This window comes from Danaus plexippus, chromosome 2, assembly GCF_018135715.1.
Source record: "Danaus plexippus chromosome 2, MEX_DaPlex, whole genome shotgun sequence".
NCBI lineage: Eukaryota > Metazoa > Arthropoda > Insecta > Lepidoptera > Nymphalidae > Danaus > Danaus plexippus.
In genome coordinates this window covers 8016440-8029847 of record NC_083537.1, presented here as the reverse complement: position 1 = coordinate 8029847, position 13408 = coordinate 8016440, and the positions used below count along the sequence as shown (strand labels likewise).

Genomic DNA, 13408 nt, shown 5'->3' with positions numbered 1-13408 from the left:
TAAAATGCTTTCGTCGTTACTCATAAAAGAATGCACAAGTTCAACAATGATATGAACCGATGCATCATTTGCCCGTGTATTGATGAGTCAGATCTGAGTACAATCAGTATAGGTGAGGGCAGACAATGGTTACAGTAATTTGAACTTTATTGGAGCAATCTGTTTTGTAAAAAAATCTCACCAAAACATTTTGTTTATAAATAAACTAAAGATTTTAATTGAAATATCTTAATGGTGAAATGTTCTTTAATGTCATTTTATATACGACATATATACCTTTAAATTAATAATGACCCTGACATTTAAATTTTACTTCTTCCTTTTCCGGCTTCTGCGTGAAACAGAAAGTCGGCGAATGAAAAGCTTATTTTTTAAAATTAATTTTAATTAATTGGATGACAGTTCAAAAGATAAGTCTAAGTACAATTAAATTATTCCTAAAGTTGGTTATGAATTTATCAATTTAATAGATTTTAGAATATTACCGACAGTCTCAAAAATATAAACTACATCTGTGAGCAAAAAAATAGTATATTTAATGGCTAAAATATAAATAAAAAAGATGAAAACTGAAAAAAAAAATTGATTTAATATTATGAAATATTTCACCAGCGTGTACAAACATGACGTGAGAACAAATGATTTAAGCTTTTCAAGAAAACTATGAATAAGTTGCAAGATGACTAAGGTCCTTTAACTAAACTTAGATTCAAACCTGTGTCATTTTCTTATATTGGACCTCCATGTTAAAATACTTCGAAGATGTAAAATAAACAACAGTAGCGAGTTAATAATTAGGTAGTAATTTCTCGTGTTGCTGTTTTATTAAAACTTTTTAGTTAAAGTTTGTGACTTTAAATTTAGGTGTAGGAGTAACTTACGAAAAATATTTTATTCTATATTACACGAAGAATTTTACTTTGTTAATGTTTTTTATCTGTATATATATATATTCTTTGGTTTTTTTGCAAAAGCTTTAATCAACTTTAAATATTTTTAATGTCGTAGTTTCATATGTAATCGTGGTGGCCTGGAAGTTAAAGGCCCGCCTCTCACACGTGAGGGCGCGGGTTCGAAACCTGCCAAGTACCAATGTGATCTTTTCATATGTACTTTCTAACAGTATTTAGACACCACAGACAGACGGTGAAACCTGGTTTTATAATTTCAAATTATAAGTTTGAAATCGCCAACCCGTCTTGAGCAAGCGTGGTGATTAATGCTCTTACCTTCTCCATGTGAGAAGAGGCCTTTGCTCAACTGTGGGCTCCGATAGGCTGATGATGATGATGATGACTTTCATAAAATAAAGGAAAACTCCAAAAAGATATTTTTAAACCACTTTTTAAAATTTTACATTTATTTATTTAACATAATGACGCGATTATTTTATTACAGAAATGTCTCTGGATTAAATAATACCACAGTAGTGATATGCATCCCTACATAGAGATTTATCTATTGAAATTTATATCTAAAATAAAAAAAAACATATACGGAACGATTTACAAAAACAGATACGGAACACCTGATCGTTAAATGCAATCTTATTTAAATTATTAGATTTAATAAACCAAGATTCAAAACAACCGAAACGGGTTTCGTTTTTCAATATCGAAATAGGTATATACCTATATAATTGTTGCAGTATAAAATTCAAAATACTTTAAAAAACCAGTCGCTTTCGAACAGAAAGATTTTAAACAATATATGTAACAAAATGTATGGGTGAAAGATCAAAACATATTAATTGTTTGTAACATTGGATACGCGAGAAACGTTAGTTTACAAGTAGGAGACGTCATTTATGACAGATAATTTAAATTTTCATTTTTAATTATTTTGACAGTGACGTCATAGACTTAACCAACAGGTCATACAAGAGATAACTTATGGCTTTACTTGCACAATAGTAAAAAAATATTGTGTAATTTCATCCATAATTTTAACCCCTTTCAAATATAATATCAGTTGCAAGGAATCTGTCACTGTGCTAGGTGTTGTTTTTAATTTATATATTTTTTATTTATTTTATCATCGTTATAGTTTTTATTAAGTGATTTTTCGCAATATAATTTATTCATAGGTAAGTCACATAATAATTTGGAATAAAATATCCTTTGAATATTTTTTTATGTATTAAATTATAAACATACATGTAACATATCCCTTAAAACTAATTTTATTTTCACAAAAGCTACTTACTAGACACTGTCAAAGTTAATAGAGTGTCACATTAAGAAAAAATTAAAATGCTACCACAAATATTTACATAGCTTATTGCAAAGAAAAAAATTTAAAGTCTCGTATCAGTTTTTATGTTATAAAAAGTAAAGAAATTATTACAAATTTTGAATTTTCTACTGCGTTCAATCGTCACATTTAAATACTTTTGGGAATGTTTGCTCGTCCTGGCCAATGTTTGCCGACTTCCGCCTTCAGTAACAAGGTGTAATGCGGGCCCGCTAAGAGAAACAACAAACAGCCAGGAACAGGATACGGATCTGTACGCCTAAAACTTAATTCAAATATGGAATAGTTATACACGAACACAAACAAGCTTTACAAACATTTTTAGGCTGCCAGTAACTACTGTGATAACATATATTAATATAAAAAAAAAGTCTTAAAAATAATAATGCTACCAATTGCATCACACTTTTGTACGATTTTATTTTATATCAGGAATAAATAACATTATACAAATATTTAATTAGGCTCTGATATTGAACATGGGAATTTTCAAAAGGAGCTATTGATATAAGGGCCATCTTTGTTACCACCAAAGGATGGTTAACTACTAATATATAGATGATAATATGATTCAAATATAAACAACGCTTCTTAACAACTCAGTGTGAAGTTTTTGAAGGTGCGTTCCTTAGGTGTATGTTTTTTCTTAAATTTTTAAAAACGCAATCAAAATACAAGCTGCTATAATATTACGATATTTCCTAATCAGCTATTGTTAACTTGCCATAATATGTTGCAATTAAAATTGTTTATTTTTGCAATAATATTACGCAATTTCGCAAGTTACTTTAAAATAAATTAGTAATTTTAAAAATAAATTAGCGTTGTAATAAAATATTTTTAAAACACGTGTGGTAACATTTAATTGTTACAGACTCATTAGGAAGAACTTTTAAGATTCGTATTCATCATTCTATGGATGTAGAACGTTTGTATTATTTTTTTTATTAAATTAGTAAAAAAATTTAGTAACAAATAATCTAACTATACTTAATATAATTTTTCTAATTTGACATCATTGCATTGCAAAACGTAAATGAATGGTATGACGCTCTCTCATTCCGAGGCACCATAATAAGGTGTGCTAGAAAGAGATAGCAAGATTGCTTCAGATTCGCCTACAAACCGCGTGGCGTTGCTTGCGTACTACGCAAGCCGACGGTGTGTCGACATTGGACGTTGGATCGCTTGCCGGCCCGAGGCGCCATCCGAGTGCCGCGTCAGCCTCGTCACAGTCACACTACTCCTAGTCAGTCTCGCAATGGCGTCCGTGGGAGGTGGTTGTGTGTCTGTTTAGTTTCATTCCAACCCGAGCGGACACCGGCCCAAAATATTGGCCTGTCTATACTCGTTCGAATTACTCCGATTTAATTCAAGTAATTCAGTGTTAGTAAGCGAATTTCGCCACTACGGACAGTCAAATTTTGGTACGATATCCTCTCAGGGCGAATCATTTCAAGGTTCGTACTATATTCGTAGGAATCAACAATTTCCCCTTGCTAAACCGTGTTACTAAATCGTCGATTGTCTCATAGTTTTAAAATTTTGCAAGAGTCCGCGTAGTGTGCAATGAAATTTGCAAGCGCGGGAGGTATACGAAACATCTAATTGGATTGCATTTCTTTTGCAGATCATGCACGTATCATCATAGTTCCTTCTTCGATTTAAGTGTTTGTGTTCTGTGAACATTGTGTTAAGTGTCAGTGACAGTGTTGTAGTGTTGTGATGGATCCCGGATCGCCTTCTTTATTATGGCCGTTGCGCCTGAGCAAACCAGCGGTGACTGTACCGGTGCCTGTCAACGAAGAAAACAACAAAGCCGAGGACAGGGCACAGTCTCCGTCTCTAGCTGACCGCCTGTCTGCAGCTCCTTCGCCATCCAGCCCAGCACCCCCGAGTCCCTCGCCACCGCAACACCAATTCCAAGCGGCCCTGGTAGCAGAGAAGTACCTCCTGCTAGAACAAGTGGAAGGTTCTTCATTATGCCGGTGTGTGGACGTGCGCACGCACGAGGAATACGTTTGCAAAGTGAGTCCTACATCGATAACTAAATCTATAAACGAAAACCAGTCGGACGGCGTCTCAACCTCGCACAATACGAAAATGGTATCACAAACAACTTGACTTAGTGTCTGCCTGATGCAGCTTCGGGAACATTGAATTTAGGGTCAGATCTTATCATAAAACCAAATAATTACTGTTCCAATTTTAGCTTACTCCTATCATAACTCACGTTATCGTTGATTATCCCTATGTCTATATAAAATAAAATCTCTCTTCATATTGAGGGTAGTTAGCAATGCAGTAGCTGTTGTTTGTAATACAAACTGTAGGTATATTATTTCGAACGTTAGTCCTTAGGTTAAAATTCGACTGCCTAAGGACATGCTGCCTTTGTTTCTTTTAGTAAAAACTCATTTAGGCACAACGATTCATCATGGTGAGACGACACGACCGGGACACGTAACACGTCGTGATGAAATTGTGCCGGTTTTCAACAGAACTGAGGTTGCGCAGTTTTGTTTGATTGATACACTGTGTAATCTCTTGTATTACTCGACCTCCGGTCCATTTAGTAATTAGTTTGTTTCTCCTTACTCATTATGATGATGCCAGAGCCTCGGACTAGGGTGCAACGGACGCGTAAATCAGGAAACAAAATCGTATCCAAATAATTTTTAGCTAACTTCCAATTATAAAATTATTTAAGTTCAGAGTTATTTAATAATAATGTAACAGTAGCTATATCCGCTAGACAATCTGAAAGGGTTCCTTGAATCCCACGGGATAGACGCCCCGTAGAGATAAACCAAAATTCCTAATAATGTGCCCACATGGCGTTTCCCTTTCATTTCAATTAGTCAATTGTCAAAATCACAACTGGTTAATGTAATGAAACGTTAACATCAAGATCGTGAAAATTCGCATCGATTAATGTAAGTTTTTTTATTTTATTAAAATACTGATGTCAATATTATATGTCATGGCCTCGCTGGTCGATCGCACTTGTAGGCCACAACCATCGTTTTTACAATGTCATGTGTCGGCTTTCGCAATACATTACAATACAATGATAAAACAAAAATTACCATCCAACCGCGTCCGTCATTGAGGATTTGCAAATTGTTAGTCATATTTTTCCAGCGAAACTTTTTCCGGGATTTGAATCATGCAACAAACGCTACGGCTCGCTGTAACCGGTTCGGAAACTTGTTATTTCGAACATCCTTAGATATAGTTATAGTGTATTTAGGCAACACAGGATACATAGTTTCAGTCCTAACAAAGGCCTATACAGGTATTGTCAAGGCGCTGAATAGGCACTTCCCTCGTGAGAACTTGGCAAGGTTAAGTGTGGCAACGTTATCGTTGCTAAACGCCGTGTATTTACAACATCGCCTCTTGCCGACACTACAGCCACTGGCCACATTTGTATTACATTACGCCAAATATGAATTACGATATCGCTTATTAGTCAACCTATAAATAGTAAAATTATTAACATTTTACAAACAAATCTTAGTAAAAATCTACATACAGATGTTATATATTCGAGTCATGAACGTCATTATGTGGATGCCGCGACAAAAATAAGCTTGACCTTCTCATTGACATTGTGAAATAGACGAACTGATAACGCGCCGATCACCGAATGTCACTGCGAGGCTAGCGGGGGCCCCCTCTTTCGGCTCCCCCCACTATACAATTCCATTAAGACGTAATAGACTACACTGTTACAAGTTCATTGCTGGTTCGACTTCGCTTATCACACAGCTCACTTAACAAAAACAGTAAACGAATCCAAAGAACACAACCGCTTATAAATAAATCCCACACCAGTTTTATATCGTATCAAATAATAAAGTAAGAACTTATTTCAAGTCGTTGCCAAAGATTTTTTGCATCATATCATATCGTAATAAATATTGTAACTTGAATCAAAACGGCCCGTTAAAATAACGAACCAATCGTTTTGTTCAATCTTATTTCTGCCATGTGGATAGGTAAATATTTTGCAATGCCTTGTATTAAATAAATATTGATAGCAGTAACTAGGTTAGCTGCCGTAAAAAGCGTTTGGAACTGAATATTATCTAGTGTTGCGATTTCTTATCGTTTTTTGGCAAATACTTACAAGAAATAGGTCAGTCTTCGTGGTTTTTTCCAAGGGCCGCGTATAGAATAATATTTGCGCCAATATGTCTGCGATATACTCTAAACAAATTTAACTGTTTCTATTAATACAATATGACTAAAAAGAAATGCTTCAACGCACGCGATGTGATTCATCACTTATGAGTCGGAGTATCAGATTTGGTATTTGCGTTCACAAGTCGTTGACATTTCGAGTAAGTAAGTTCCGAAATAAATGATCAGAAATAAATACGAGACTACTAGAAATAGATTAAAAAACTTTTTTAGAAACAATATTACCTTCATTGTAAGTCTGCTTATGAAATATAAAAGTATTCAAAGTTGCCAGACAAGAAATTCGTTTGAATCCGCCTTTGTCTTTTATTACGAAGGGTCAACCTATTCAGTTATCTCGTTATTCACATTAGATTTAGTCTTTTCAATAGTTCCCTTGAAATAGGATCGAGTCGTTTGATATTGAAGGTTTAAAGGTCAAAATATAAGATTCCTATTATATTCATTAACAATGAAAAACGTGCTTACCTAAACAAAACTAGATTCGTATGGCACAGGCTATTTTAGGAGCGAACTAGTCTGACAAGTTTAATATTGGTTTTATTCGAAATTTTATGTCCATAAACCTAACGTTCAGAGCTTGCAATTACAATTCTCAATGATTGTAATCTCTGATATTGTTTGCAGGTAGTATCAAGAGATTGCAGTAGTCTCCTCCAAGCGCACTACCGTTTGGATGGGCATCCTCACGTGAATCCTATCCACGAGGTGTTGGTTGGTGATAAAAGGGTGTACCTCATCTTCCCTCGCTCGCACTCAGATCTCCACTCGTATGTCAGAGCGAGAAAACGTCTCCGGGAACACGAAGCCAGGAGGCTGTTCAGACAAATGGCTGAAACTGTCGCAGCTTGCCACGAACAAGGCATTGTCTTACGAGACCTCAAGCTGAGGAAATTCGTCTTCGCTGATCCCCAAAGGTAAGAATATTTATGTTTCTCGTTCATTTAATTCCTTGGTGGATCAATAATGCTTCAATAAAACGCTGATGATTTCCTAACTGTGTATGTTTTCGCAAGGATATTGATTTAATGTAAAGAAATCTTGCTTAGTATAAATTACGAATGGTTGAAATACGACATTACCGTAGTACACCAGTCGTTTGGACCGCCGTGTGCTAAATTTTGCCAATGAAATAGCTGACGCAATGTTCTCTTATAGACGATATCTCCAATGTACCTTGTGTAATTTTGCGTTGACAAAATTAGCTATTTTAGATTTAAATTATTATTATGAAGTACATTTTAACAGCTGTTGGTATAGAAAGGCAGATAGGCGACCCAAATCGATCAATTGCTTTCGGTTTTTTGTCACTCCGCCCACTCAGGGTCGTTCGTGAGAACTTTTTTTTTTTATTGAAAACACAAAACCGTCGGAAACGGAAACGTAGTATGTATCAAGTAGCTCGTCGTTTCCTTTTCATTCGATAGCGCCTTGTTAGAAAACGATAAACTACTATCAGTAATTTATTACAAAAAAATTACGTTAAGACAACGACGGTCGACATCAGGTCGACGTCAAAGTGGAAACGTGCAATACAAATTATAAATAAAAAACTTAAAATAAAACTACGTAATACTATGCAAAACATTGTGATATCGGCACGAAGATGCTACAAGTTAAAACGTCTTAATTACATACAGCCGGTAGGAACCGGTAAATTTTAAACTTTTTAAAACATTATCTGGCCTCCATTGTTGCGAATATCTCCGGCAATGCTAGCGGCTCAAGGCGAGCCGTGTCATTGCTGCGTATAATACAATCGGGTCAAGGGTGATGGCGCGGCGCCCGCGCACCTCTCGAGTTCCACCGACCCCATACGGGTACCTGATTCCCTTTGGATCACTTGATAGTTGATAGCTGGTGGCTCCCTAATATTACAATAAAAAGTGTTTATGCACCCTACATCAACATCACATTCCTTTAATGTACTGATTAAATTCTTTTATCCACCTGTCTCCTATAGTCTACTATATTAATATTTTTTTCTATATATTTTATTTAGATAGGCTGTTTAATCAAAATATCTTATAAACATTCCTTTTGTGTTGTCACAACGAAGGCTTAAAATCTCTTCGGTTGGATAGTTTTTTGTCGTATAAAAAATATTTCGTTATCCCGAGATCAGTTCAATAACCAGCGCCTAACGTAAAGTATTTTCAACTCTCCTTGCCATCCCGACCGAGACAATTTTCGTTACGCCTCCACAAAAGTCCGACTCTCAAATAACGGTTCCTTTGACCTGAGTCCATTTATTTCGTCCCGAATGACATTCGTCAAATAAATATGTATATGTAGAAAGTTTTAACATGTTTGTGTATTCAAATACTCAGTCACTAGTCCTGTCTTTCAATGACCGTTATCTTATCATATTTACTCAACAGTACTAACTTGGTCGCTTTGAGTGGACGAACGAGAAAAAAAGCAAAATTTAATACTCTCCTGTAGACTGCTATCAAAGCGATCTTCGTCGAAAGCGACGTTTTGCGTTGCGGAACGATAACTCGTGGCTCAAATGTAAAAACTTTTGCTCCTTTTAGGTATTAGCAAAGAAGATAGTAAGTAGTACGCTAGACTTGCAAAAATATGTAAATCTTAAACTGAACGTACCAAGCTTATAACATATCAAAGAGCATAATTACGAACTAACAGGTCTGTATAAAAATAAATAGGTGAAGAGCTACATTAGTTTTGTTTTTGCAAGGAACCGGACCAAATATTTATAGAACGCTACTGACACGTCCAGTATTGGCATGTGTCATTTAGGAAAGGAAATGCTACTTTTTGTTTTAACCATATTAACGGACCGCTCCATCTCAGGTAGCCAGCTGGAAGGATGTTGACCCAAAACCATCTCCCGTTATCAGGCATCTAACTTTCCCAGCAACTAGTCATCGGGACGGTCAGATATGATTTGCATACGGCAGCTGACCTTGCGCAACCCTAATATATTCTAATGATCGCTCATACGTCGCGGTCAAGATTATTCTTTTGCGTTCATCGTGAGAATAGTAACAATTCGGATTGTGGAAGGTGCAATCGAAGCAAGTGACCCGCCCTTCGACCTCCGTTCTCACGTCCCGTACAAAGGCACCCCTGATTATAAATTCGTATCATCCGGTAGACTCCATGCAGCTATATCGCACGGTTCAAAACCATCTCAAAGGTAAATAAGAACATTAATATTGATTTCGCGTCTCTCCTTACGCTTTGAAGTGGATTTTCTCTACACTCCCTAGTTTTGCTCCTCCTTTGAGACTAGTCGAATTAATATTCTTTGCCAATACGTTCAGACTCATAAGATACTTTGACATTAAAATCAGGGTTGTTTATAAAATGCATGTTATTTTTTAGTTTTAAATTTGTAAAAACTGTACGAATACATTTAGAAAAATAAATATATTATCAAACGATATAATTTTTCATATAGGAATAATGGAGAATATTTGCACCTGCCAAGTAATGTAGATAGTGACGATAGTTCTTTGATCCGGGAAAGATAAAAAGAATCCTTATATTATATAATGTACCTCCTATCTAGCTTAACAAATGAAATTATGAATAGTGTCTAAATCTTTTATTTCCATGCATCATCCATTTTGTAGCAAAGCCGGATGTTTCCTTGTAAATACTTTTGTATTTTTTTTATAAAGATCTCAACAAAACAAATAGGATGCTACATCCGGAAACGCATTTTTCGTTATAAAGATACATTTTGCTATGCTTTCTTTGAATGCAAAACTGGGTTAGCTTTATTTAATTGAATTTGCCGAACAGGTTTTGTCATAAAATAAAATTAGATACGCGTTGCAAGGCAGACGATTCGGAGCCAGTGATTCTTTGCTCAAAGTCAGGACTTTTGTAAACAATTTCAGGTATAAAATAATGTCGTATTGTTAGGGCTCATCCCGCCCCCGCCAAAAAACGTTCCAGGTAACAAAACAAAAGCCGGTTTTTGCGTAACACGGTGCTTAGAAGCCGGATCGGATGATCACATCCATCGCGAACAATTACTAGCTCAAGATACGTATTTAATTACGCAACTTGATACATCATTAATAGTATAAAAAACTTTTTTTTTTAATGAGATCTAAGACTTTCGCGAGTCTTATTCATTTAAATGAAACTAAGTATTCGGATATACTACGCGTGCTTTATTTTTGTAAAAAACTACATACTCCCGACGTTTCCGTTACTTTTCAGCAACCGTGATCACTCGGATATACCGAATGGCATATCTGAATAGTATTAGTTTCATTTAAATGATATATTTTTTGCTCGTACCTTGTATTGGTAATCAATTGTAAAGATTTCTGTATGTCTTGGTTATCGCAAATTTGTTTTGGCGTGTCGGCGACGTTAGTGCTGCGTTATATTTACGGCTTCGTTGGATCTGGCAGTCTCTAGCGGATGTGCCAAATCGGTTCGCGAAGAGCCGGCAGACGCCGTCGCGACGCATACCAGCCCGGCCACTCAATGTATGTCTTATTTTATTGGAAACCGTGTTTTTGTTATTTATACATTAATTCAACAGTCTGAAAGACGCCTACTAGTAAATGTGTTGTCATGTTTACACCGATACAGTTTCCAAAACATTTTGAAAGCAAATTGCCAAAGTCTTGTGGTGTAAGACACTGTTAAGTTGCAACTTAATATTTGCATAATGGCGAGCTCTGCGCCCTACTGCGTAAGTCTTACAGTATTACGACTGTAAAGCTCGACTAAAGTTATAAAACATTACGTAGAGTTGTTTTAGGTATATATCTTTGACAAATGGAATAAAACTGTGTACAGCGTAATTGTTTTTTGGCAGCAGACATTACGACTATAGCGTTGACTGATTATTGGTCATGTTTTTAAATCATTACACCGTTCCCACTCATATACGATATGAATCAGGCCGGAATTCTGACGACTGTGTTATTCGTTTTGAGGCGTTTGCTAGCGGCCTCGGTCGACTTGCGGCTGGTGAGGTCGTGCGCAACTGTGCCAATGTCGCTACCGGCTACCCCACGCCGCCCATCGCTCGTGCGGAACCAACTATTAAACACATTCGCTAAACAATACGTCAAATTTAATTATAAAACAGCATTCACGGTTTATTCAACGTACCGACATTTATCCTCGTGTATATAAATGTGTTGAATGTGAATGTGTGTTCGTCATCACTATAAATAAAGTGTTCGCACCTTTTTTGGTGATACGAAAACACCGGACGCAGCCACCGGACGTAGTTGTAGTGCATTGATCTCGAGCAAGCATCACCTCTACTTATTACTCAAATCACAATGCGAGCGTCGTTCTGGGAAATGAATTGCCGGACATCGTTGTCGTACATACGAAAGTGCATTTTTTTATTTGTGTTACCGGAACTTTTTATTTTCTCATCGCCAAATAAACTGCTCTAATTGCGTTGACAATACATTTTCCATTGAAAATAGTTTCTAAGAATACATTTAATTAACTGTACATTTCATAGAAGTTCTAAATCTGGTTTCCCAATTTTCACTGGAACACCATTAGATAGTTATCTAGACATCTTCTAACGGATCAAGTTTAATTTCAAATGTACTACAATAAGATTAAAAAATGTTTATGTAAATTATTTATTTACCAGAACATGAAATACATATTAATAGATCTCAAACAATTTAATCATTATAACAAATCATTAAGCTATTAAACCGATCGGGTTGCGTAAAACAAAGGTCTATGAAAACTTGTGCAAGCTGCGTTCGGCCCGCACAGCTAACATATGTGCGGATTTGCGTAACCTCGCACTTATCCAGCGACACACGCTCTTGTGACACGATCCGCTTAACATCTCAGAATAATTCATATTAAATAATCTACCGGTACGTTGCCTATTAATTGTCACATTAACTCAAAGATAGTCTTACAAACTGTATACAGTTACACGATTCTTAATTTAACTTGCACCAGCCTAATTTGCATAGTAATCATAATCGTGAAACTTTGGTAACAAACGGTGTCCATTTCATGATGTGACTCATCGTCTTCGTGACTCGCACTGCACCCGCTTGAACGAACATAACCTTTGGAATGAGGTCCTCGACAGCGCTGGATATATCACCTAAAAAATGACAAACATGCGATATCCCTAGGATATCTTTGTATTCGTTCGATTGAAGTGCACGTGCCAACGATTAAAAGGGTCGGTGGCTTGCCCTTCTGAAGTATCGTCTCGCAAGGGCGGTCAATGTGAACGGACGGTGTATAAAGTTTGAAATCTCAGTCTGCCAAGACACGCGTCTGCTGTTTCTAGACGATTATTATTTAACACCGTTCCACATCGTTCCATACCAATCGTTGATACCCTAGCAACAAGGAGCTTAGCTTCATGAAGCCTTATTTGTTATTACATTTTTTTTGTTTCGTTGTGAGGAAAGCTCGCTCGCCTCGGCTACATATCCGCGTCGAGAGGTGACTGACCGCTAGAACTCCTCTAGCGTAACCAAAGCTTAATTTTCGGAATCGTGTCTTCTGAATCTGTCCAATGAGATTTTTATATAAATTAATCCAAACTCATCATCCGAAACACGTCCAAAATCATCCGAGACGAGTGTCGACAGAAATAAACTTGTTACGTTGCCAGAATATTTTCATATATAAATAAATATTACCATAACAAAAACATTTCTCGACTTTAATCAATTTAACCATGATTAAGAATGACATCGATCTGTAAGTAAAAGTGCCATCAGAATATAGCTGATGTGTGAAATGGGAAACATAAAACTTCGCCCAAACTAACAATAAATCGGCTATGGGAGGATTTGATGAGTGCCGCGTCAGGGTCGTGCGTCACGGTATTTGGTGACGTCATTAAGAGGGACTGTATAAAAAGGGCGATCACAGAGGGTTCGAGATGAATCATAGATGCCACAACAGGTCACTACCCTCAGCTATTTTTATTCCCCTTTTACTT

General features: G+C 36.3%; 1 protein-coding gene across 1 annotated transcript in view; it reads left to right on the top strand.

Moving 5' to 3' along the window:
• The first annotated feature begins 3476 nt into the window (after positions 1-3476).
• The window catches only part of LOC116765240 (tribbles homolog 2-like), a 28838-nt gene continuing 18906 nt past the window's right edge, over positions 3477-13408 (top strand). The window contains exons 1-3 of the mRNA XM_032654660.2: positions 3477-3713; positions 3884-4281; positions 7090-7379. Coding sequence (XP_032510551.1) covers positions 3979-4281; positions 7090-7379 — 593 coding nt within the window. The 5' untranslated portion in view covers positions 3477-3713; positions 3884-3978. The remainder of the gene's footprint in view (positions 3714-3883; positions 4282-7089; positions 7380-13408) is intronic.